We start from the raw sequence: 21,234 nt of genomic DNA, 5'->3' as shown, positions 1-21,234 counted from the left end.
AAAAAAAAAAAAAAAAAAAAAAAAAAAAAAAAAAAAAAACTACACGTAAGCAGAAAGTCAAAGATTTTTTTTAAAAACCTGAAAGAAGTCACATGTCGAGGGGTGGGGACCACCTTACAGAAGAGAAAGAATTACATCACCTTCTCCTCACAAACCATGTGAGCAAAAAGAAAGTGAAGTGAAATATTTAAAGTATTGAGAGAAAAAAACCACCAATGTATAATTTTATATCCTGCAAAGACACCCTTCAAAAGTGAAGGAGAAAAACTTTCTCAGACAAACAAAAATAAGGAATTTGTTGCCAGTGGACCTGCCTTGCAAGAAATGTTTAAAGAAGTCCTTTAGAAAGAAGAAAAATAATATAGGTCAACTTAGCTTTTGTTTGGGAGGTAGGTGCTACAGGATTCTATACAGCATTTGTCCTTGATAATACAGAATCATCATTTATATGCTCTAAGTATGGTTGTAGAAACACAAGATTTGGAATCTAGTGACTCAGGTGCTTGCTTACTCAAAAAAAAAAAAAAAAAAAAGACTGTTAAATTACCCTTTAATAAAATAAGTGTGACTGAATGACCTTTGTGCAGAGAGTAACATGGAGACCTTTCTACAAATTAATTAATAAGCTGGAGTGCAAAGGCATGATCTCTTCCTAACCAGCAGAGTGATCATAATCTCTAGCTGCTCTGAGTTTCTCTTCCCTTATTCAAAAAACGATCTGTGTGCATCTTTGCTAGGCACTGTGGTGGGCATCTGAGGTAAGAGGATAAAAACATCTTCATTTCCTTGAAGATTTCATTCTTGCTGGCAGGTATGAATGAGGGAGCAAAATTAGATAAATTTAGACATAGGTCCTTTTGAGTTTTAAAATTCTGTGATTCTATGCTGTTATTATGTAGCATCTAAGTGAAGCTACTTAATTCATTGCTTTTAATAAAATATCCATATTTAGAAATGTATTATTGACACCTCCAATCAGGTACTTCTAAATAAAAGGCAGTGAAACTCAAACTTTTCTTCTTTCTAAAGAACTTCTTTCCAATTTGCTATTTGTTGTAGGAGGAAACAGTGGCTGTAATTAATGTTGAAGATTAGGTGATGATAATTCTTTGCATTCCTATTACCCATACTGCATTTGCTCTTTATTGCCACAGATCATTGAGCGCTAGCTGGAGAAAAGCATAATGAAAATGTTTTATGAACTGAGAAATATTCTTGGCTGACTTTCAAAGCTTCAGTAGGAAACAAAAACCATAAAACTGACATCCTAGAAAATCAAAACCAACTCTATGAAAAAGTTTAAATACAAACGTTTAATCACTAACATAATGAAATGATTTCATAAAACTTTATTATCTGCTAGACAAGCACAACACGATAGGGGAAAATGTTCAGCTAATATGTAAGCCAGACATCCCCAAAGCACTAACTCTTTTTCCCTTCAAAAGTCAAGCCCCCTTTCCAAATTATTCCTATTCAAAAGACATATAAGACCATAGATCAAAGGGATATTATGGTATCTTAAAACTGGAATAGGCAAACTATAGCCACAGACCAAATCTGACCAAGTGATTGTTTTCTCATTTGATTACATATTTTCTATGGCTGCTTTTGCACTACAGCAACAGAGACGAATAGTGGTAACAGAGACTGTTATGGCCCAAAAAGCTGAAAACATTTACTAACCGGCTGGTTTCAGAAAAAAAATGTGCTTACCCCTATCTTTAAGAAACCTCACTGCCATTATGGTAATTATTATACCAATTTTATTTTTCAGTACAAAAAATTTCACAGAATACATGAATTTCCTGACTCCTCCAATAAAATAAAATGCATTACCATCCCTTTATGGACCAGTATCTTATATATTCACTTTTAATTTAAAAATTTTTTTCTAGTATACATTTTAAATATCATAAAGAGTCCCAAATGGTAGGCACCCTAATTTGTTTTTGTTTTTGTTTGGAGATGGAGTCTTGCTCTATCACCAGGCTGGAGTGCAGTGGTACAATCTCAGCTCACTGCAACCTCCACCTCCCGGGTTCAAGTACCCCCCTCAGCTTCCCGAGTAGCTGGGACTATAGGCGTGCGTGACCACGCCCAGCTAATTTTTATATTTTAGTAGATACAGGGTTTGCCATGTTGGCCAGGATGGTCTTGATCTCCTGACCTCGTGATTGCCCACTTTGGCCTCCCAAAGTGCTGGGATTACAGGCGTGAGCCACCTCACTCGGCCTCATTTTCTTAAAATCTACCTCCTCAAACACCCACAGTCAAAACTAGCATGTAAGAAACCAAAAAAAAAGACATAAAGAAGACTAGTCAACATATACTGCTCTGAGTTAAATTATTACTTATGGTCATTTTCATGGTACATGTAAAATGTAGGCAAATTTTCATTTTAAAGATGAGATAACTATATAATAAGAGACCTATGTGTCCTACAACAGTAACAAAGAATTCCCAATTCCTAGTAAAATGCTGCAACAAGCCATCTCTCTAAGGAAACTCATCTCATGCCTTTGAAAAAGTATGCTATAGTACTTAGTTACAACCTATAGACAAAACACAATTTTAAAAATTCATAGAACTCTGGTACCACATAAAACTATTACAAGAGAAACTGTTCCATATTTTCATTTCTTCTTTTGCTTTGTTTTCCTCAGCATTTGTTTACCGTTTACTATTTAAAATTTACCAATGTGAAACTATGTCATATGTGAGGCAATTAAGTATAAATTGGGAAAAACTGTTTACCAGAAAAAGACATTGATTTTAGCAACTTTCAAAATGGACCTAAAAATAATAGTGGCTGAAAGTATTTAAATAGTGACTATTGGAGTTTCTTAAAACATAAAAAAAAAAAAAATCATAAATATTTAGATACATGAGAATTTTTACCCTGAAATAAATGTACTTTTTCTATTCTAAATCCCAATAATATATGAAACTCATCAGAAGATATGAGTTCTAGTCTTGCCTAAGCCACAAAGGAATTATGGGTCTCTTCTCTTAAATTCTGGGAGTTTCTGTTTCTTCTGAAAAATCAAAGGTTGCACTAGATGACTTCTAAGAATTTTCCATCTACAGTTTTATGATTTTATGAAATTTTTAAAACCACCATAAAAATCACATTAAAAATTTTATAACCCTTCTTGAAAAGTGTCATTTAGAGAAATGCCTACAAAAATTTCCTTTACAGTACACAGCATCATGAATTTATTTAATTTACTTCAAATCTAGACATGCTGCTGCTTAAAAGAGGCTACGCCATTTCCTGATTATTTTAAAACTCAGACTTCTTTTCAGAATGCTGCTTAGCCTGAAATCTTCATTTTTCAATGAAAGCTGGCTCAGAACTTTCTTACTTTTTTCCCTAACCACTCCAAGTGGAAACCAATTCTGGACTATTAAGTGCAGAAACAGCTATAAGAGAAAGCAGTTATTAATGTTATAGATTCTCTAGTGCCACATAGAAGATAATAGGCAGCTTTTTAACTGAGCACTTAACCTTTTTCACTTTTAAAATATATTTAATCATCTTTTTATGTTCTAGTCATAGAACAATTTCCCAAAACATTATATAAAGTTTTAGTGTTATAAAACAGAATGGATCATCTTCCCTATCTCCTAAATAACAAAATTTTCTCCTATATCTAGGATCATTTTTTTTTTAATACTTTAAATTTGTGAAGTCAGAATGTCTCCTGGAGTTGGTGATTTCTCAGCACCTTAGAGTGTTGGCATCTTAGAGTGACAAAAAGCCATACTGTTTGTCAACTGTGGAATATTTTTTCTAATTCCTAAATGATTTAATCAGTTTCCTTCACTAGTATATATACTCTGTTGAAATAAATTCATTTTAATCTCAATTACTATATTTTAACCTACATGGAAATCATTATTATTATAAGAATATCTTGCAGAAATTACTGGAAGAAGAAACATTGACATTTTCTAGTAGTTAGTAAATGCCAGGTATCATGTTAAGCACTATACATGTATTTACTTCCAACCTAGAACTTGCTAGTATTATGTCCACTTTACAGATAAAGAACTTAAGGCTTAGAGAGATTAAGGAACATGCCTTAGGTTCTGTTCACTGTTTTATTCCCAACACAAAGCCTATTGCAGAGTGACTGTTCTTTAAATGTTTACTCAATAAGTGAATGAATGAATGCTTTCAAAGGAGACTTACAACAGCACAGTTAGACTAACAGAATCATTATAACGTAAGTCACAGAGAAAATGCAAGATAAACACAAGCTTGAAATGTGAGTTAACTACCTAGACCTGAAGTCCTGGGCAATGTGATGTGGTAGGTGAATAAAAAAGTGTCTCAGGGTATCTGCTCTAGAGTCAACACACCTAAATTCAAATCCCAGCTCTGCAATTAGTGATACATGCCCTTGAGTAGGTACCTAGGTATCTAATGCCCCACTTTCTCACCTGTAAAAGGAAGATAAGAATAGCACCTAACACAACAATTAGAAGTTAATGCAACAAAAGGCCATAATACACTAAGTGGGGTCAAAACAAAAGGAGTCACATTACTTTCGAAGTTAAGTAAACAAGATGGGCCTCTCTAGCTAATGACCCTACGTTTCAGGAATATGTTCCTGGTTCCAAATCTATTCTAGTTCTGCTTGAAGTTTGGCACTACCAAGCAATCACTGTCAGCTAAGGAGTATAATTCAGGATCATAGGACCCAATGAAATGTCCTGGACAAACAAAGTTGTTACAGGAATCTTCAGATTAGTCAGTACTCATTTCCTCAGTCAGAGGAGACTGAGCCGACCCTACATGACTGCACTTTTGGTGAAAGAACTGCTGCCTAAGACAAGGCTGACTAATAATTTACTGCCCAGGTTGCTCTCCTCACATCATAACCTTAAAAAAGGTAAAAAGGTAAGCTAGTCAGGCGGTAAGATAAAGTACTGGAGCCAATTGCCAATTGTATAATATTCTACCCTGCATTAATGCAGGGAAATTTTGGTGAGTTTTTCTTTACTGTAAAGTAATTTAAATAGTTTCTAGTATATAATAAGCATTAAATGAATGTTACCTAATGTTATTATTAGCCCAGTATAATTCAACTCCCCTTTTCTCCTTCAGTGTTTCACTCCCTATCATATTATCCATTTTCCAAAGAGCTATGTTACCCTTAACGGCATTTTCAATTTTCCTAACTGTAGTAAAACACTTTGAAAAAAGAATCATACAGCATTTACTCTAACTTACAATATAAAATAAGGGAAAAATCCTTATTCAAAGGTGCCATAATTTAAATGAGCATACAGAAGAAGAGAAGTAAATACCAGGCTTATTTATTTTTCAAGTCCTAAAGAATCTCTTAAACAGGACAAAGAAGAAGATAAAATATTGGTTATTTTTAGATACTTTTATAAGCATGAAATATACCATTTTTTGAAATACAAAGACTTCAAAGGCTAATAAGCAAATAGTATATCCATGCTCTACTTACAATGTGCTGGCTGCAATCCTCTGTTTCATGGCCAATTACCATGTCTTATCTTTTGAGTAATTTTAAGTAGTCAAAATTTGATTTAGCATGAGCAAGATAGCAAAGACTATCAAATACCATAATTCTTTGCTCAATTGTTAAACATCCTGAATTTGGAAATTATAATCTTGATAAAAAGAATTATTCTTCTTTATACATTATCATTTTGGGACTAGTTACACGATTTGACCTGAGTGTTACAGAAAACAAATGATAGCTTTCAATAAATGAAATCAGTGACTATTCTACAGCGTAATATTACGTAGAAATGCCTCCTAGTTTATGAAATTTTTCTGTTTTCCTATTCCATGAGTGGTTTAACAATGCATAAAACTGGTTAACATCTTGGGAATTTAATACTTCCTGGTATATCTATCAATAGTTGTTTTTCAGTTTCCATTGTGTTCAATTCAAATAGCCAAAGGACAAAAAAAGGAACAGAATAGCTTTTATTTGTTTTAGATTTCAAGTAACAGCAAGCTAATTAGATAAAACAATCACTTATAGGCAATACTGATCCATCATATAATTAGGAAAAAAGACAAAGACCTGAAAACAGAATGTCACCTTACAAGTGTTTTATGGTTACAAAAACCAAACTATGTAAGATTCAGTGCAAATAGAGTGCAACCAAAACTCTTTAATTGGGACCCATCAGCATTCTATTTCCTCGAATGGAACTTCATCTTTGCTTTCTGAAATGTTGACTAACTGGATAAATTATGACCAGATATATTTCTGTACAAAAGAAATTGCATGAAATCTATTTGTACAGTCATGCGCCATACAATGAAGTTTTGGTCAATGGCAATCACATATATGAATGTAGTACCATAGCATCATAGTACTATATTTTTACTCTAATTTTTTGTATGTTTATATATACAAATACTAATCATTTTGTTACCACTGTTTACAGTAGTATTCAGTATAACAACATGCTGTATAAGTTCGTAGCCAAGGAACAGGCTACATGGTATAGGTAATATAGCCTATTGCTAGCCCATATGGCTTATTGCTGTATATACCTTACATAGCAAGAGCTCAATATGATTAACTACCAGTAACAACATTGACTATTTTAACAGAAATACCAGACATTATTATCAGAAAAAAAATGATAGTTTTAAAAATATCTTTATTTGGTAAAAATAAAGGCTGGTGATATGATGTTTGAAAAGAAAACCAAAGTACTACAGATGATTGGTATACTGTCTAGCACAGGCCATATGGTATATAGTGTTGAAGGCTATTATCATCTAGGTTTATAAGTAAGTATACTCTGATGTTTACACCACAATGAAATTGACTAATGTCTGAATTTCTCAGTATGTAAACTGCTCCCCATCATTAAGTAACACATGACAAGCCATTGAGAGAAGGAGGTATACACTAAACACATGTGTTCTCTGAAAAGTTCAATTTGATGAAGACCACCAGAGAAAATGATATCTAGAAGCTAGATATCATTGGCATTTCTAATGTATCTGGTAATTCCTCCTGAGCTAAACTGCCTATAAAAGCAAGGTATTCCTACAAAAAGCCTTGTCTGGTTTCTCATATCACTTTATTTCAGATGCATTTTATGGGAAGTTTGCTACATATTCTACCTCCCATCTGATTCATATTTAACAGGGTATGCTACCTGTTCCTTTTTAGGATCCAAAGCCAGATATCTCTGATGTAGTATAAATGTGGAAGGTCACACTACTCCAACAAACTTCTCTGGCTTCTTTTACGTCTCTTGTAGTTAGGTAAATTTGAGGTTTTGGAACAATCTGTGCCATCTTCAAAAGGAAGTAATAAGAGGACTTGAGTGCTTCATCTCATAAAGCAAAAAGACTGGTAAGTATTTATGGAATACCAAATGTGAGGGCGGTCAAAAGCAGGGCAGCTGATATGGTTTGACTGTGTCTCTACCCAGATCTCACCTTGAATTGTAATAATCCCCACGTGTCAAGAGCAGGGCCAGGTGGAGGTAACTGAATTGTGGGGGTGGTTTCCCCCACACTGTTCTTGCGGTAGTGAATAAGCCTCACAAGATCTAATGGTTTTGTAAAGGGTAGTTGCCCTAGACAAGCTCTCTTGTGTGCCACCACATAAGACATGCTTTTGTTGCTCCTTCACCTTCCTCCATGATTGTGAGACCTCCCCAGAGTGTGGAACTGAGTTCATTAAACCTCTTTTTCTTTACAAATTATCAAGTCTCAGGTTATTTCTTCATAGCAATATAAAAATGGACTAATAGAGTAAATTGGTACCTGTAGAGTGGAGTGCTGCTATAAAAATATCCAAAGATGTGGAAGCAACTTTAGAACTGAGTAACAGGCTGAGGAGGGCTCAGAAGAAAACAGGAAAATGTGGGAAAGTTTGGAACTTCCTAGAGACTTGTTGAATGGCTTTGACCAAAATGCTGACAGTAATATGGAACAACAAAATCCAAGCTGAGGTGGTCTCAGATGGAGATGACTTGTTGGGAACTGTAGTAAAAGTCACTCTTACTATACAAAGAGACAGGCAGCATTTTGCCCCTGCCCTAGAGATCTGTGGAACTTTGAACTTGAGAGAGATGATTTGGGGTATTTGGTGGAAGAAATTTCTAAGCAGCAAACCATTCAAGATGTGACAGGGCATAAAAGTTTGGAATTTTGCAGCCTGAAGATACAGTAGAAAAGAAAAACCCATTTTCTGGGGAGAAATTCAAGCCAGCTGCAGAAAGTTGCATAAGTAACAAGGAACCAAATGCTAATGCCAAGACAAGGGGGGAAATGTCTCCAGTAAATGTCAGAGACCTTCCCGGCAGCTCCTCCCATCACAGGCCTGCAAACCTAGGAGGGAAAAATGGCATTCCGGGCCAGGTTCAGAGCCCGTGTTGCTGAGTGCAGCCTCAGGACTTGATGTTCTGCATCCCAGCTGCTCCAGCCATGGCTAAAAGGGACCAGGTACAGCTCGGGCTGTGACTTCAGAGGGTGCAAGCCCTGAGCCTTGGCAGCTTCCACATGGAGTTGAGCCTGCAGTGCACAGAAGTCAAGAATTGAGTTTTGGGAACCTCTGCCTAGATTTCAGAGGATATATGGAAATGCCTGGATGTCCAGGCAGAAGTGTGCTGCAGGAGCAAAGCCCTCATGGATAACCTCTGTTAGGGCAGTGCAGAAGGGAAATGTGGAGTTGGAGCTCCCAGAGTCCCCACTGGGGCACCAGCTAGTGGAGCTGTGAGAAGAGGGCCACCATCCTCCAGACCCTAGAATGATAGATCCATTGACAGCTTGCACCATGTACCTAGAAAAGCCGCAGAAACACAACACCAGCCGGTGAAAGCAGTTGGAGGGAGGCTGTACCCTGCAAAGTCACAGAGGCAGAGCTGCCCAAGACCATGGGAACCCCTCCCTTGCATCAGTGTGACCTGGATGTGAGAAATGGAGTCAAAGGAGATCATTTTGGAACTTTAAGATTTGACTTTCCTGCTGGATTTTGGACCTGCATGAGGCCCTTAGCCCCTTCATTTTAGCCAATTTCTCCCATTTGGAAAGGACGTATTTATCCAATGCCTGTACCCACATCATATCAAGGAAGCAACTAACTTGCTTTTGATTTTACCGGCTCAGAAGCAGAAGGGACTTGACTTGTCTCAGATGAGACTTTGGTCTGTGGACTTTTGTGTTAATGCTGAAATGAGTTAAGAATTTGGGGGACTGTTGAGGAGGCATGATTAATTTTGCAACGTGAGGACATGAGATTTTGGAGGGGCCAGGGGCAGAATGATATGGTTTGGCTGTGTCCCCACCCAAATCTCATCTTGAATTGTAGTTCCCATAATTTCTACATATTGTGGGAGGAACCCAGTGGGAGATAATTGAATTATGGGGGCAGTTTTCCCCATACTGTTTTCATGGTAGTGAATTAGTCTCAAGAGATCTGATGTTTTGTTTTGTTTGTTTTTGAGAGGGAGTTTCACTCTTGTTGCCCAGGCTGGAGTGCAATGGTGGAGTCTCGGCTCACTACAACCTCCACCTCCCGGGCTCACGTGATTCTCCTGCCTCAGCCTCCCAAGTAGCTGGGATTACAGGCGCCTGCCACCACGCCTGGCTAATTTTTGTATTTTTAGTAGAGATGGGGTTTTACCATGTTGGCCAGGCTGGTCTCAAACTCCTGACCTAAAACGATCGATCTGCCTCAGCCTCCCAAAGTGATGGGATTACAGACATGGGCCACTGTGCCTGGCCTGATCTGATGGTTTTATAAGGGGTTTCCCCTTTCACTTGGCTCTAATTCTCTCTTGCCTGTCACCACGTAAGACATGTCTTGTGCCTTCCACCATGATTGTGAGGTCTCCCTGCCATGTGGAACTGAGTGCATTAAACCTCTTTTTCTTTATAAATTACCCAGTCTTCGGTATGACTTTATCAGCAGCATGTAAATGGACTAATATGGCAGTCTACTTCCTAATGACAGGTTCCCAATGATAATTTATACTGTCATCATATGAGGTAGCTCTAACTGAGAAGGATAACAGGAATGCTTCATATCGCTTACTTCTGAGACTGAAAAATTGTCTTCACCCTTCACTATAATTACCATCAGCAAAAATGTTATAATCAATATATACATCAAGAAGCTATGCACAAAGTACATGAATTTACATTACCCAACATGAACCACTTATAATACATAAAGGACTTCTCTACATTTGTAGAAGAAAAAAACATATACTTATGAACAGTTCTGGGGTGTGTGGGGGTGTGTGGGTGTGTGTGTGTGTGGGGGTGTGTGTGTGTGTGTGTGTATGACTGTTTGAAATGACATCATAGATAATCCTCTTTACTGCCTGAGATTTTGGACCAAAACTATTAATACTCATTTACATTCTATTTAATTTTGTTTTAGGAAACATTTATTCCAGAGAATTTTTAAATCTGCATAACATATTTTATTATACTTGTGTTCTACTATAAGAAGTAATTATGATTAATCCAGTTTTGTTTACAGTTTTAATTATGCTTACAATAACCCTAATTTTGATAGACAATATTATCTGTTGATATCAACTATAAAAATTGACTCAAATACCCAAACAGGTATCAGTGGGTTTTATCCAATATAAATAAAAGTATTATATAGTGATTACATGAAATAATTTAATGGGTATAAGAGGAAATAGTTACATAAACTGAAAACTATTTTAGGCCAAATGTATTAATAGGTAAAAGTTGTACATGAAATGCTATTTTATACTATAATTGCTATTATTATGTAATAGCCGTACTATTAAGGACTTCTTACCTGCCCCTTTCAACTGCTAAGGCATCAAGTTCATCAAAGAAGATAATGGAAGGCGCCACTGCTCTTGCTTTTCGGAAGGTCTGGTGGAAAGAGTGCCACATTAGCTAAAGATGAGCAAACACTAGAAAATTCTGTAGTTGGTTTGTGTTTTAAAACTATAGAACTAAATCTATTAGGTACAAGTCAACCACCCCAGTCACTTTGTATAGACCTTATAATATATGCTCAGAACTTTATAATGGATGGAAAAGTATCCCCTTCAATGGTGCTTACAGAGACAAGACTACCAGTATGTACTCATATAGATGTGGGGGAGGCAATTCAGTTAAGCAATCAGAAAATTTCAGTTAAAATCCCAGGTCCACTACTAGTAACTGTGTGACTTTCCGCAGTTCACTTCTGTAAACCTCAGTTTCTATATTTATTAAATGGAGATGATAATAAACGCCTACCTAGACGGTTAGTTTAAGAACTGAATTCAAAGAAGAACACAAAGCATTTGGCACAATGCCTGAAACAGTAAGAGTTGAATAAATGATAGTTATTATTAACTATTAATAACAGCATTAACTATTTTAACAGAAATGCTGGCTATTATTATCAGAAAAAATGATAGTTAAAAAAAAGTATTTGGTAAAAATAAAAGCTGGCAATATGATATTTAAAAACAAGACTGAAGTATTGCAGATGATGAAAACTGCATTTTTGAATAATAAAATAATATTCACCTGAAGAAAAAAAATACCACTAAGATCTGGATTTGGAAATGCCAAAGTCTGTTACTTAAATTAAAAGGGAAACCACACAGGACAGAAGTGTGATTCTCCTATGCTGAGTACCATTTAAGGCACAATTTCTTACCTCTCTAACTGCTCTTTCAGATTCACCGACATATTTATTCATTAATTCAGGCCCCTGCATGAAAAGAAAACAACTGTTCAGTGTCTTTATAAATGCAATCATGTATATTTCTTTCAATGAAGTAGAAAAAATATATACAAAAGAGAAAATAAACAAAATCTGCTTATTAATCCCTTTAGCATGCTTATTTTCTGTGTGTTATTTATGCCATAAAAGTTAAAGCCATTCTACGTTCCAGAAGCTACACTAATACAAAGCAAAGGCTGTGACTAATCATAATATTTTAACAACTTACTCATCATCTATCTATAACTTTATCCACATTTTCACACTGTATCAGACGTGGCGCTAGGCACAGAAGATGGAACAGCCATTTGTTAGACCAATACAAAGGTAACATCCACATATTTCCAGGCCTAACCAGTGGCTAGTTCTAAGCAGGTCTACTTACCAGATCTGAAGATGCAAATTTTTGGACATTAATATTTCTGAACTTTAACATTTTTATTTCCTAAGTACCTATAATATCAAATAGTGTAAGAAACACAGTAGACTTACTTTTTTTTACCACGTATATTATCTACTCTCTTAGGATAAACAGTCACCCCAAGAAGTTATGAATTAAATTGTCCCATAATGATAGATGACCTTCTCAACTGTGGGGATGTTTCTCCCAGCATCTGGCTATGCTGACACAGTTCCTCAAACATCCCAAAGAACAACAGACATGTGTGTGCCTCTCTCTCCCTCTCTATGTGTGTGCACGAGTGTACATGTACCCCCGCCACACACATACACATACCCCTTACTTTAAACAAGATTCATATTCTATTCCATGCAGATCACCAGTCCAGCTAATTCCAAGGATATAACCAGACACTGATTTGTGTATTTCCTAAACAATTTATATTAATTTTTAAAAATCTGACTGACTGAAACACATAGGCAAACCCAAAGTTAGTACGAGAAAACAAATAATAAAGAGCAGAAACAAATGAAATTGAGACTAAAAAATATAGAAGATCAACAAACGAAATCTTTAAAAAGACAGAAGAAAAGAAAACTTGATCCAAATTATAAAAACACCAGAGTGAGAAAAAAAAAATGTTCAATACAAACAGATACAGAAATAAGAGACGTCATAAACTTGGCAAAGAAAGTCTTAACGGGTATTATAAATATTTTCAAAACTTTTCAGGAAAATACTATGCAGTTATTGGCCTGGCCAAAATAAATTTTAAAAAAAGATGATGAAAAAGAATTTTTAAAAAGAGTTCTGAGAGCCTCAAAGACACAGGTCCCTTAATAATAGCAATATTAAGAGGTTTAACAAATGAAGGGTCTTTAAAAAGTTCATGTAAAAGATTATTTTAAAAATTATGCATGGATTTCAGTTATTTTTGCCAAAATAAATTCATACTAACTTGTTAAAACATGTCTGCACTGAGTCTAGTTTGAGGCACTAAGGATAAGATATCAGTTTGAAGAGCCTCTGTCAGAGCCACATGATCTCTGTTAAAATTGAAGTAAGAACAAGCACCAAATTTATGGTGAAGGTTGGATAGAAAAATGGTAAAACTACTGATGCTTTATGAAAAGTTCATGAGGACAATGCCCTAAATGAGGCAGCAGTTTACAGAAGTTTAAGAAAGAACAAGACCATGTTGAAGATGAAGCCCTCAGTGGCTGACCTTCCACATTAATTTGCAAGAAAAAAACTCATCTTGTTTGTGCCCTAATTGTAGAAGATGAATGATTAACAGCACAAACAATAGCCACCACCAGAGCCACCACAATTGGTTCAGCTTACAAAATTCTGACTGAAAAATTAAAGTTGTGCTAACTTTCCACATGATTGGGGCCAAAATCCTTATGCCTAGATCAGCTGCATAGAAGAGCAGCAATTTCAATCAAAATTGTCAACAAGTAGGATCAAGATCCCAAAGTACTGCTTCAAAGAATTGTAACAGGAGATTAAACACCACTTTACAGGTATGATCTTAAAGACAAAGCACAATCAAAGCAACAGCTACTAAGACATGGAAATAGTCTGGTCACAGCAAACATGCACTGGTCAAGAGCAAAGGTCATGGCAACAGTTTTTGTGAATGCTCAAGATATTTCGCCTGTTGACTTTCCAAAGAATGATAATATCTACTGACTGCAAGTGTTTTGAGAAACTCAGCAAAAGCTTTAGCACAAAAATGTCCAGGAAGGCTTCACCAGAGAGTCCCCTTTTACCACAATGCTCCTGCTCATTTGTCTCATCAAACAAGGGCAATTTTATGAGAGTTTTAATGAGAAATCATTAGGCATATATCTCACAGTCCTGATTTGGTTTCTTTTTGTTTCTTAATCTTTAAATATCTTTAAAGGGCACTCATTTTTATTCAATTACTAATGTAAAAAATGTGACAACTGATATGATTAAATGCCCAGGACACTCAGTTCTTTAGGAACAGAATGGCTGCTATCATCACTTACAAAAGTATCTTGAACTTGATGAACCTTTGGTAGAGAAATAAAATTTATGTTATTTTTATCTTTTAATTCCATTTTGTCCACAAACTTTTTGAAGTCCCTTCATATACACAATTGGAAAGCCAGAAGACAAGTGAAAGAGGATGACAAAAACATAGTCGAATTTGATTTTTAAAATATTAACCACAGATCCAAAGAAGCTCAATGAAATCCAAGGAAACCCCATCAAGATGCATCATTATCATATTACTAAAAACTGATATGATAATAAAGTCTTAAAAGAAATCAGAACATAAGAACACATTATATATCTGTAAACAACAAATTATGGCCGACTTCTTATCAGAAACAATTCAATGACAATGGAACACAAGGGCTGCAAGAGTGACAATGGAACACAAGGGCTGCAAGAAAAAAACCTGTCAAGCTAGAATGGCATATCTTTACAAATTAAAGATGAGAACAAGATATTATCACACGAACAGAAGCTGAGAGGATACATTACTAGTAGATCTTCACTACAAGAAGTGTTATAAGAAGTTCTAAAGCTTGATGGGAATTTACATTAAGTGGAAACCTAGATCTACACAAAGAAATAGAGTTAGAAATGGCAAATATGTGAATAAATACAGAATAGCTCCTTTTTCCATTAATTTCTTTAAGAGATAAATGACTAAAATAGAAGTTTACACTCTACAATATAAAGCGTATAGCATATTTAGAGGTAAAATACAGAATACAGCATAAGAAAACAAAGGTATACTGATGTAAGACCTTACACTATAAAGTAGTACATTGTTATTTGAAGACAGAATGTAAGTACATATAGGGTAGATGTTTGAGCAAGTATTTTTTTAAGTAAAATAAACAGGTGTAGCTATTAAGACAATAGGGGAGATACAATTGGATATCAAAATGCACTCGATCCAAAAGAAAAGAGGAGAAACGTGGAGGAAAAAAAAAACCAGAAATGGCAAACAGACAAAAATTATGGACATTAACAAATCTTTCAAGTTGCAAACATGCCTGATGAAAAGGAGACCATCTTTAATATTGTTTTTGTATGGTGCTGCTATGGACTAAATTTATCTCCCACAAATTCATATGCTGAAATCCTAATCCACAATGTGATGCTTTTAGAAGATAGGGCCCTTGGGAAGTAATTAATGAGTGGAGTCCTCATGAATGAGATTAGTGCCCTTATAAGAAGAGACAGGAGAACTTGATTGATCGATCTCTCTCTCTCTCTCTCTCTCTCTCTTTTCTCTCTGCTCTCCACTATGTGAGGCTATGTCAAGATGACCACCTGAAAATCAGGCAGTGAGCCCTAAGCAGACACCAGATCTGCCAGCACTTAGATCTTGGACTTCCCAGCCTCCAGGTTTGTGAGAAATAGATTTCCGTTGTTTAAACCACCCAGTCTATGGTATTTTGTTACAGCAGACTGAAGTAAGACAATTGCCTTCACAATGCTGCTTCAAAAATATTGAACTATTATAATATGGTAACAGATGAGTAGGTCAGAACATATGAGAATTAGGGCAGGAAAGTTAAGAGCAAAAATAAGAAAGGGACAGGAAGAACATCTCAAAGTTCAGACTGACAGAATCCAGCTTCGCCAGCAACATTGCCATCCATCGTATTCAATTAAGATGAGGTATCCAACAGCATAAACACAGGAATACTTAAGTAATGACAGAAGTAGTTATATCTTTCTGCCTGATTTTTTTCTACTAATCCAAGATGATTAATCTCTTTAAAAAACTGTTTGAGAGTAACAGATTATACATAGCCTAAAAATTAATACTTGTGGCTAATTAGGAGACAGATATATGAAAAGGGTTTTCATAAAAAAGAAAAGAGTAATTATAACAATTAAAAATATTATCTATCATTTAAGACAGATAATATCTTTACATCACTGACTGAAATCTACAAACCACAGGGTACACAAATAAACAAAGTAATTATGTATCTGTAAGTAAACAAAAATTTGCTTGGCACAATGTTTTGGACGAGTAATTTATAATTAGTATATCCATCATTTGTACATTGGTACTTAAACTGTAAGCAATCATGTTTCCACAATAGAATTATTGTTAAGCTTAAGATATTATAGAGAGACTTCATGATTACAATTTAATCACCAATACTTCCATTATCTCAATTTATTAAATAATGCAACCCCCAAATAGATTTAACTTTTAAAAAAGACAATGAAACATCAATTATGCTGATATAAAATGTTCTCACACTTTTAAGGATTTTGAAGAAAAAGCAACAACTTAATACCAAATGAATTTTACAAGCCTGTTTTTAGATACTGGTTAGACTATGTAACAGGGACACAACATTTACTACACAGCCACCTCTGAGGTAAACAAACTTGAAAGCATTTTTCCACATATTCTTGGATCTAAAAAGTTGAAATGTGAAGAGCCAGATAGTAAATATTTTACTCTATACGCCACATACAGTCTCTATCACATATTCTTCTTCTTTGTTAGTATCCCTTTAAAATGAAAAATTTATTCTTAGCTAGGGAGCTGGACCAAAATAAAATGCAGGCCAGATTATATCTAAAGACTGAGACCTCTGATGTAAATTAATCTCATAGAATTTGAAATAGTTCACTTTTGTCTATAACATCAAAATCATCAAAAATGTCAATGACATGATTGCTGAGGAGTGAAAAATCTTCAAAGTATTTTAAGAATTGATTTAGAGACAATTAAGAAAAAAAAATTAATGACACACACAAAAAAGCAATTTCAAAATATTTAGTAATGAAAACATACATGTCCAATAACAATAGTACCTTTTAGGTATGTATATCCTAGAAAAACTTATCAATATACAAAAGAAAATGAATGAGACTATTACTGAGCACTGTTTATAACAACAATAAAAATAAAACCTGGAAATGTCTCAAAAATTCATTAATATAAAAATGAGTAAATAAATTGTTGTGTCCTCATAAAATGGAGTGCCAGGCTGTCAGTGTATGAATGAAAGGGCAGTCAAATAAATAAGTTAAGAGGTAGGGAAACAGGCAAGGGATCTGTTATACAGCCAAAATGCATTGCCTCAAACATTTATAGCCAAGAATGAGCATTCTTAATGTTTTGACAAAATGTTTAAAGGTTATGTAACACTTGTAAATTTTTCCCACTGACTAAGATCATTCTGCATAATTTCACCTTGCAAGATCATTTTTACAGTCCTGTACTACAGTGCAAAGCAAGAAATGCCTATTCATAATATAATATAAAGTCAGATAAACAGAACTGGTACTTTTCATTTACATGTGGTAAATTTTTACCCAAACGGGATATGGACAAGGAATTAAGAAAGTGAACACTAAAACAAGGATCAGGGCCCACACAAAAAGCAGGCTTTAGATATTTAGCGCACTGTGTTTTTGCTGAGGGGTTGGCGCAGTAAGAAATTTTTCTCCAGATTTTATCCAGTTTAGAGCAACTACCTAGGCAAACTGTGGCCTGACAATGATCAGAAACAAAATTGCTGGTGTCACTGTTATTATTGCAATTACCATTATGCTAACTCTACATTATTGCTGTTATTCTTATAGCAATTGTCTGCAAAAGTCAAAGATATGGCATAAAATAATAATCCAGTGAAGATATTTCTTTAAGCAGGCAATATAATTCAATGTATATTTACTGCTTTTTAATTATCTGGCTTAACTGAAGTAAAGAGGTTAGAGAACCTGGAGAAATGGTCATTGTTCTCTGTAGATGATGAAGATAACCTAGGCATCAATGTTAGAAAGTACAAGATTATGGTCATTTCATAATTTTTTTCTCTGCTGAGTACAATGTCAATATCTTGGTATAAACAGAAAGATTGATATGGTTTATTAATAAATATCCAACCTACAGGTAAACGTTCTTGATATTTTGTTTGAAAATGTGAAAATGAGGTATAAAACCTCAACAAATTGAAGGGTCACTCCACTGCCACAAAAAGGTGGACTACAGGACCTGTGGATAAGAACAAAACCATGCTTTTTCCTCCAAAACAAAACAGGGAAAAAAAATTAAGACATTTGAAACTAACCCCTAGCACTATGAAGACAATCTGCACTGGAGTAATTCAAGTGTCACTAATAAGGGATAATAAAAAGACTGTAGGGTCCCTGGAAAACCTGACTTTGTACAGAACTATGTGCTGATGAATCTTACCTAGATGAGTGGCCTGCAAAATGTAACCGAAGTAGCTGAACTCATATGTTGCATTGGTCTAGAGTTTTATGAGAAGTCAGAGCCATTTCATTACTAAAGGAGGTTATTTTAAGCTTGAAGTTTAAGTTGCCAAAAATCACTGTATTTTGGTACAAAGAGTTAAAAAGTCTATATTGAGTTTCAAAGATAAATATTACACTTTACTACTAACAGAAAACTTAAGAAATCATAAGCTGTGATGCCATACTTTTTGCTCCATTTAAGGTCAAATATACAACAACTTCTTAAAAATGGAAGAGAGCAGCAATCAGCATGTAGCAATTTTGTGGAATCTTTCTATATGCTTACTACGTCTTATTCCTTTTACTGCTTGCGACAGCCTTCTGAGTTGTATACTCTCATTACAATGTTACAGAAAAAAATATTAAGTGCAAAGAGGTAAATTTGTCCAAAGTCACACAGCTTAGTAAATGGCAGAAGTGGGATACAATTCTTTCAACTGTTACACTTGACAGTTAAAGAAACTGCTACAAACATTTGGCCACCATTGGCACGAAAGATAAGCAACAGATTAAAGTACAAGCACTGTGACCTACTCATAGAATGCTACTAGCAGAAGGGCTTTAGGAGTCACTTAGTCTAACCTACTGACTTAAAACTGAGGCAAAGTACAAAGAAGAGGAGTAATATGCCAGAAGTCCTATAGCAAGTTAAATGGCAGAAATGATAAGAATGTAGAATTTTGGTTTCCAAACCAGTACTGTTTCTAATTAGGATGTCCTGTTCTAAGTCCTTAAAAGAGAAATGAAATGTCCCCTTAAGATTTTAGATGAAAGTTAATTTTGGGCTAGACAAGGCTGGCTGCTAAAAACAAATTTTTGAATTTAAAACAAAAGATTTTACAAAGTACCAGCAATTCAAATTCAAATATATTTCTAGCGAGCAGATCAAGTGGTAAGGGTGAAGTCTAATTCTTTCTTAATAGATGGTAGCACAGGCTAATTTGAAAATGAAACTTTTATTAATACCCATTATAAATAAGTGACCATTTATATCTAACTACAAAGTTTAGGTATTCATAATATATTCTGAGTCCCATATTCGCTCATGAGTTTTGTTACTTTCAAAAAATGTATGTTAGTCTTGCCACATTTTTTACCTCCTAGATAGCAAGTGCTATACTGATAAGAGTGATCGACAAAAACTGACATTAATAAGGACCATTAATTGGGTTGTTTTTAATAGCGTTATTTTTAACATTCCGTGGCCAATATTTCAAGTGTCCAAGTTTACAGAATAACAAAAATATCATAAACACATGTGACAATATTTGTCCAGCTGTTCTATTAATCTAGTGGGAAGTAAACCTGATTTATCTTTTACTGTGCTTCATTATTTTACACCATATCACTCACAAACTTGAGTATAATATTTACGCCTCATGTTCTTACAATTTTGTCCCTCTACTCACTACTGGGTTTTTTTCAGTCCTCCCAAGGGCTTTTTAAATGTGTCTGACACCTGCCTGGTGCTTTTAGCTATTACAATTCAAATTAAGTTTTTATAAGTTCTAAAATGTCTGGGGAAGGCAAGTTAACCTAAGTGTTAACTTATGGTTAAATGCATGGAATATGCTCATAAAAACCCAAACTCACATGAGATAGAATTACATATATGTAATGTGAGTAAAGGATCTTGAAAATTAATAAAAAGTACAGTATCAGCATATACAGAAGGCCATTCTGGGAAAGCACTTCAAAGAGTCTGAAAACAGGTTTTAATTACTAGGCAAGAATGCTGTGGGCAAGCAAAAACCTAAAATCCAAGAGGGGTTGGCAGGGAAGAGAAAAGAATTTGAGCTGGTCCTCTCAAAAAGTATAATACAATCCTTTCCCGAATTCATTTATTCTATTCAGGAAAAAGAAAAATGACAAATTTCTTCAGAACTTACATTCCAGGGACAATGCTAGCTATGATTAAGCAAGTTGTAAAATGTGCATTTGCACGTGTCTACATGCCCATGAAATCCCCTTCTGTTATTACTAACTACTCGTGTCACTCTCAGTGTCCTTTACTGACTTCTCTGCAGAATCTCAAACAGTGGTCCCCAATTTCCGCATTTTCATCTCCATTTCCATGTTTTCATCTCTCAAAATGATCATCCTCTTGAGCTACAAATCCATATATACAACTACTTTTAGGCCATATTCAACATTTTGTCCCGAAGGCATTTCAAACCAACATAGGTATTTTCTCTCTCACCTCCAACCTGTTTCTCCTCTTCTCACTGGAATTAGGATATTTCCATCTGCCAATCATTGAGAGTAAAATTTTTTATCACCTTTGACTTCTTTTCTCATTTCTCACACAACAACAACCAAAAGCTACAAATTCTATTTGTTACCTGTTTCCTTATATCAGCTGTTGAGTCAAATATCTCTCCCACTAAATTATGAGTTGATACATAATGAGGTGCCCATCTAATGTATCTCGGCTTACCATGCACAGTGCCTGACACACAGAAGGTGCTTTACATATTTTTGTTATTCCAATTGTAAATTTTTTTTTAAGCGTTAAAGACATGACATTATAATATTTATTTCATCTCTAATTAAATTTCATTCAAAAAGAAATTAAAAGATGGGGGGAAGGCTAGTTAGTCTCTCTCCACTGGCTAATTTGTTCATAAATAAAAAATTAAATCCAAAAATAAAATTTGTTACTTTTAAACTTGTTATAAGTCTAAAATTATTCTCTTTCTAAATATCTCTAGGTCTTCTTAGATTCCAAATGCTAAAGGTTTTGTGATACTTCTTATTGTCATTTTCTGCTTTTAGTTAAATGTTATTTATAAAATATTTTCACTTTTTTTTTTTTTTTTT

General features: G+C 34.9%; 1 protein-coding gene across 1 annotated transcript in view; it reads right to left on the bottom strand.

The window, feature by feature from the left end:
• LOC108314019 (ATPase family protein 2 homolog) overlaps positions 1 to 21,234 on the bottom strand; it is a 269,876-nt gene that overhangs the window by 209,004 nt on the left and 39,638 nt on the right. Inside the window, exons 3-4 of the mRNA XM_017542739.2 lie at positions 11,667 to 11,720; positions 10,806 to 10,885 (exon numbers count right to left, since the gene is read on the bottom strand). Coding sequence (XP_017398228.2) covers positions 10,806 to 10,885; positions 11,667 to 11,720 — 134 coding nt within the window. The remainder of the gene's footprint in view (positions 1 to 10,805; positions 10,886 to 11,666; positions 11,721 to 21,234) is intronic.

Source organism: Cebus imitator, unplaced genomic scaffold (assembly GCF_001604975.1).
Source record: "Cebus imitator isolate Cc_AM_T3 unplaced genomic scaffold, Cebus_imitator-1.0 Scaffold146, whole genome shotgun sequence".
NCBI lineage: Eukaryota > Metazoa > Chordata > Mammalia > Primates > Cebidae > Cebus > Cebus imitator.
This window is presented reverse-complemented; position numbering and strand designations above follow the sequence as displayed.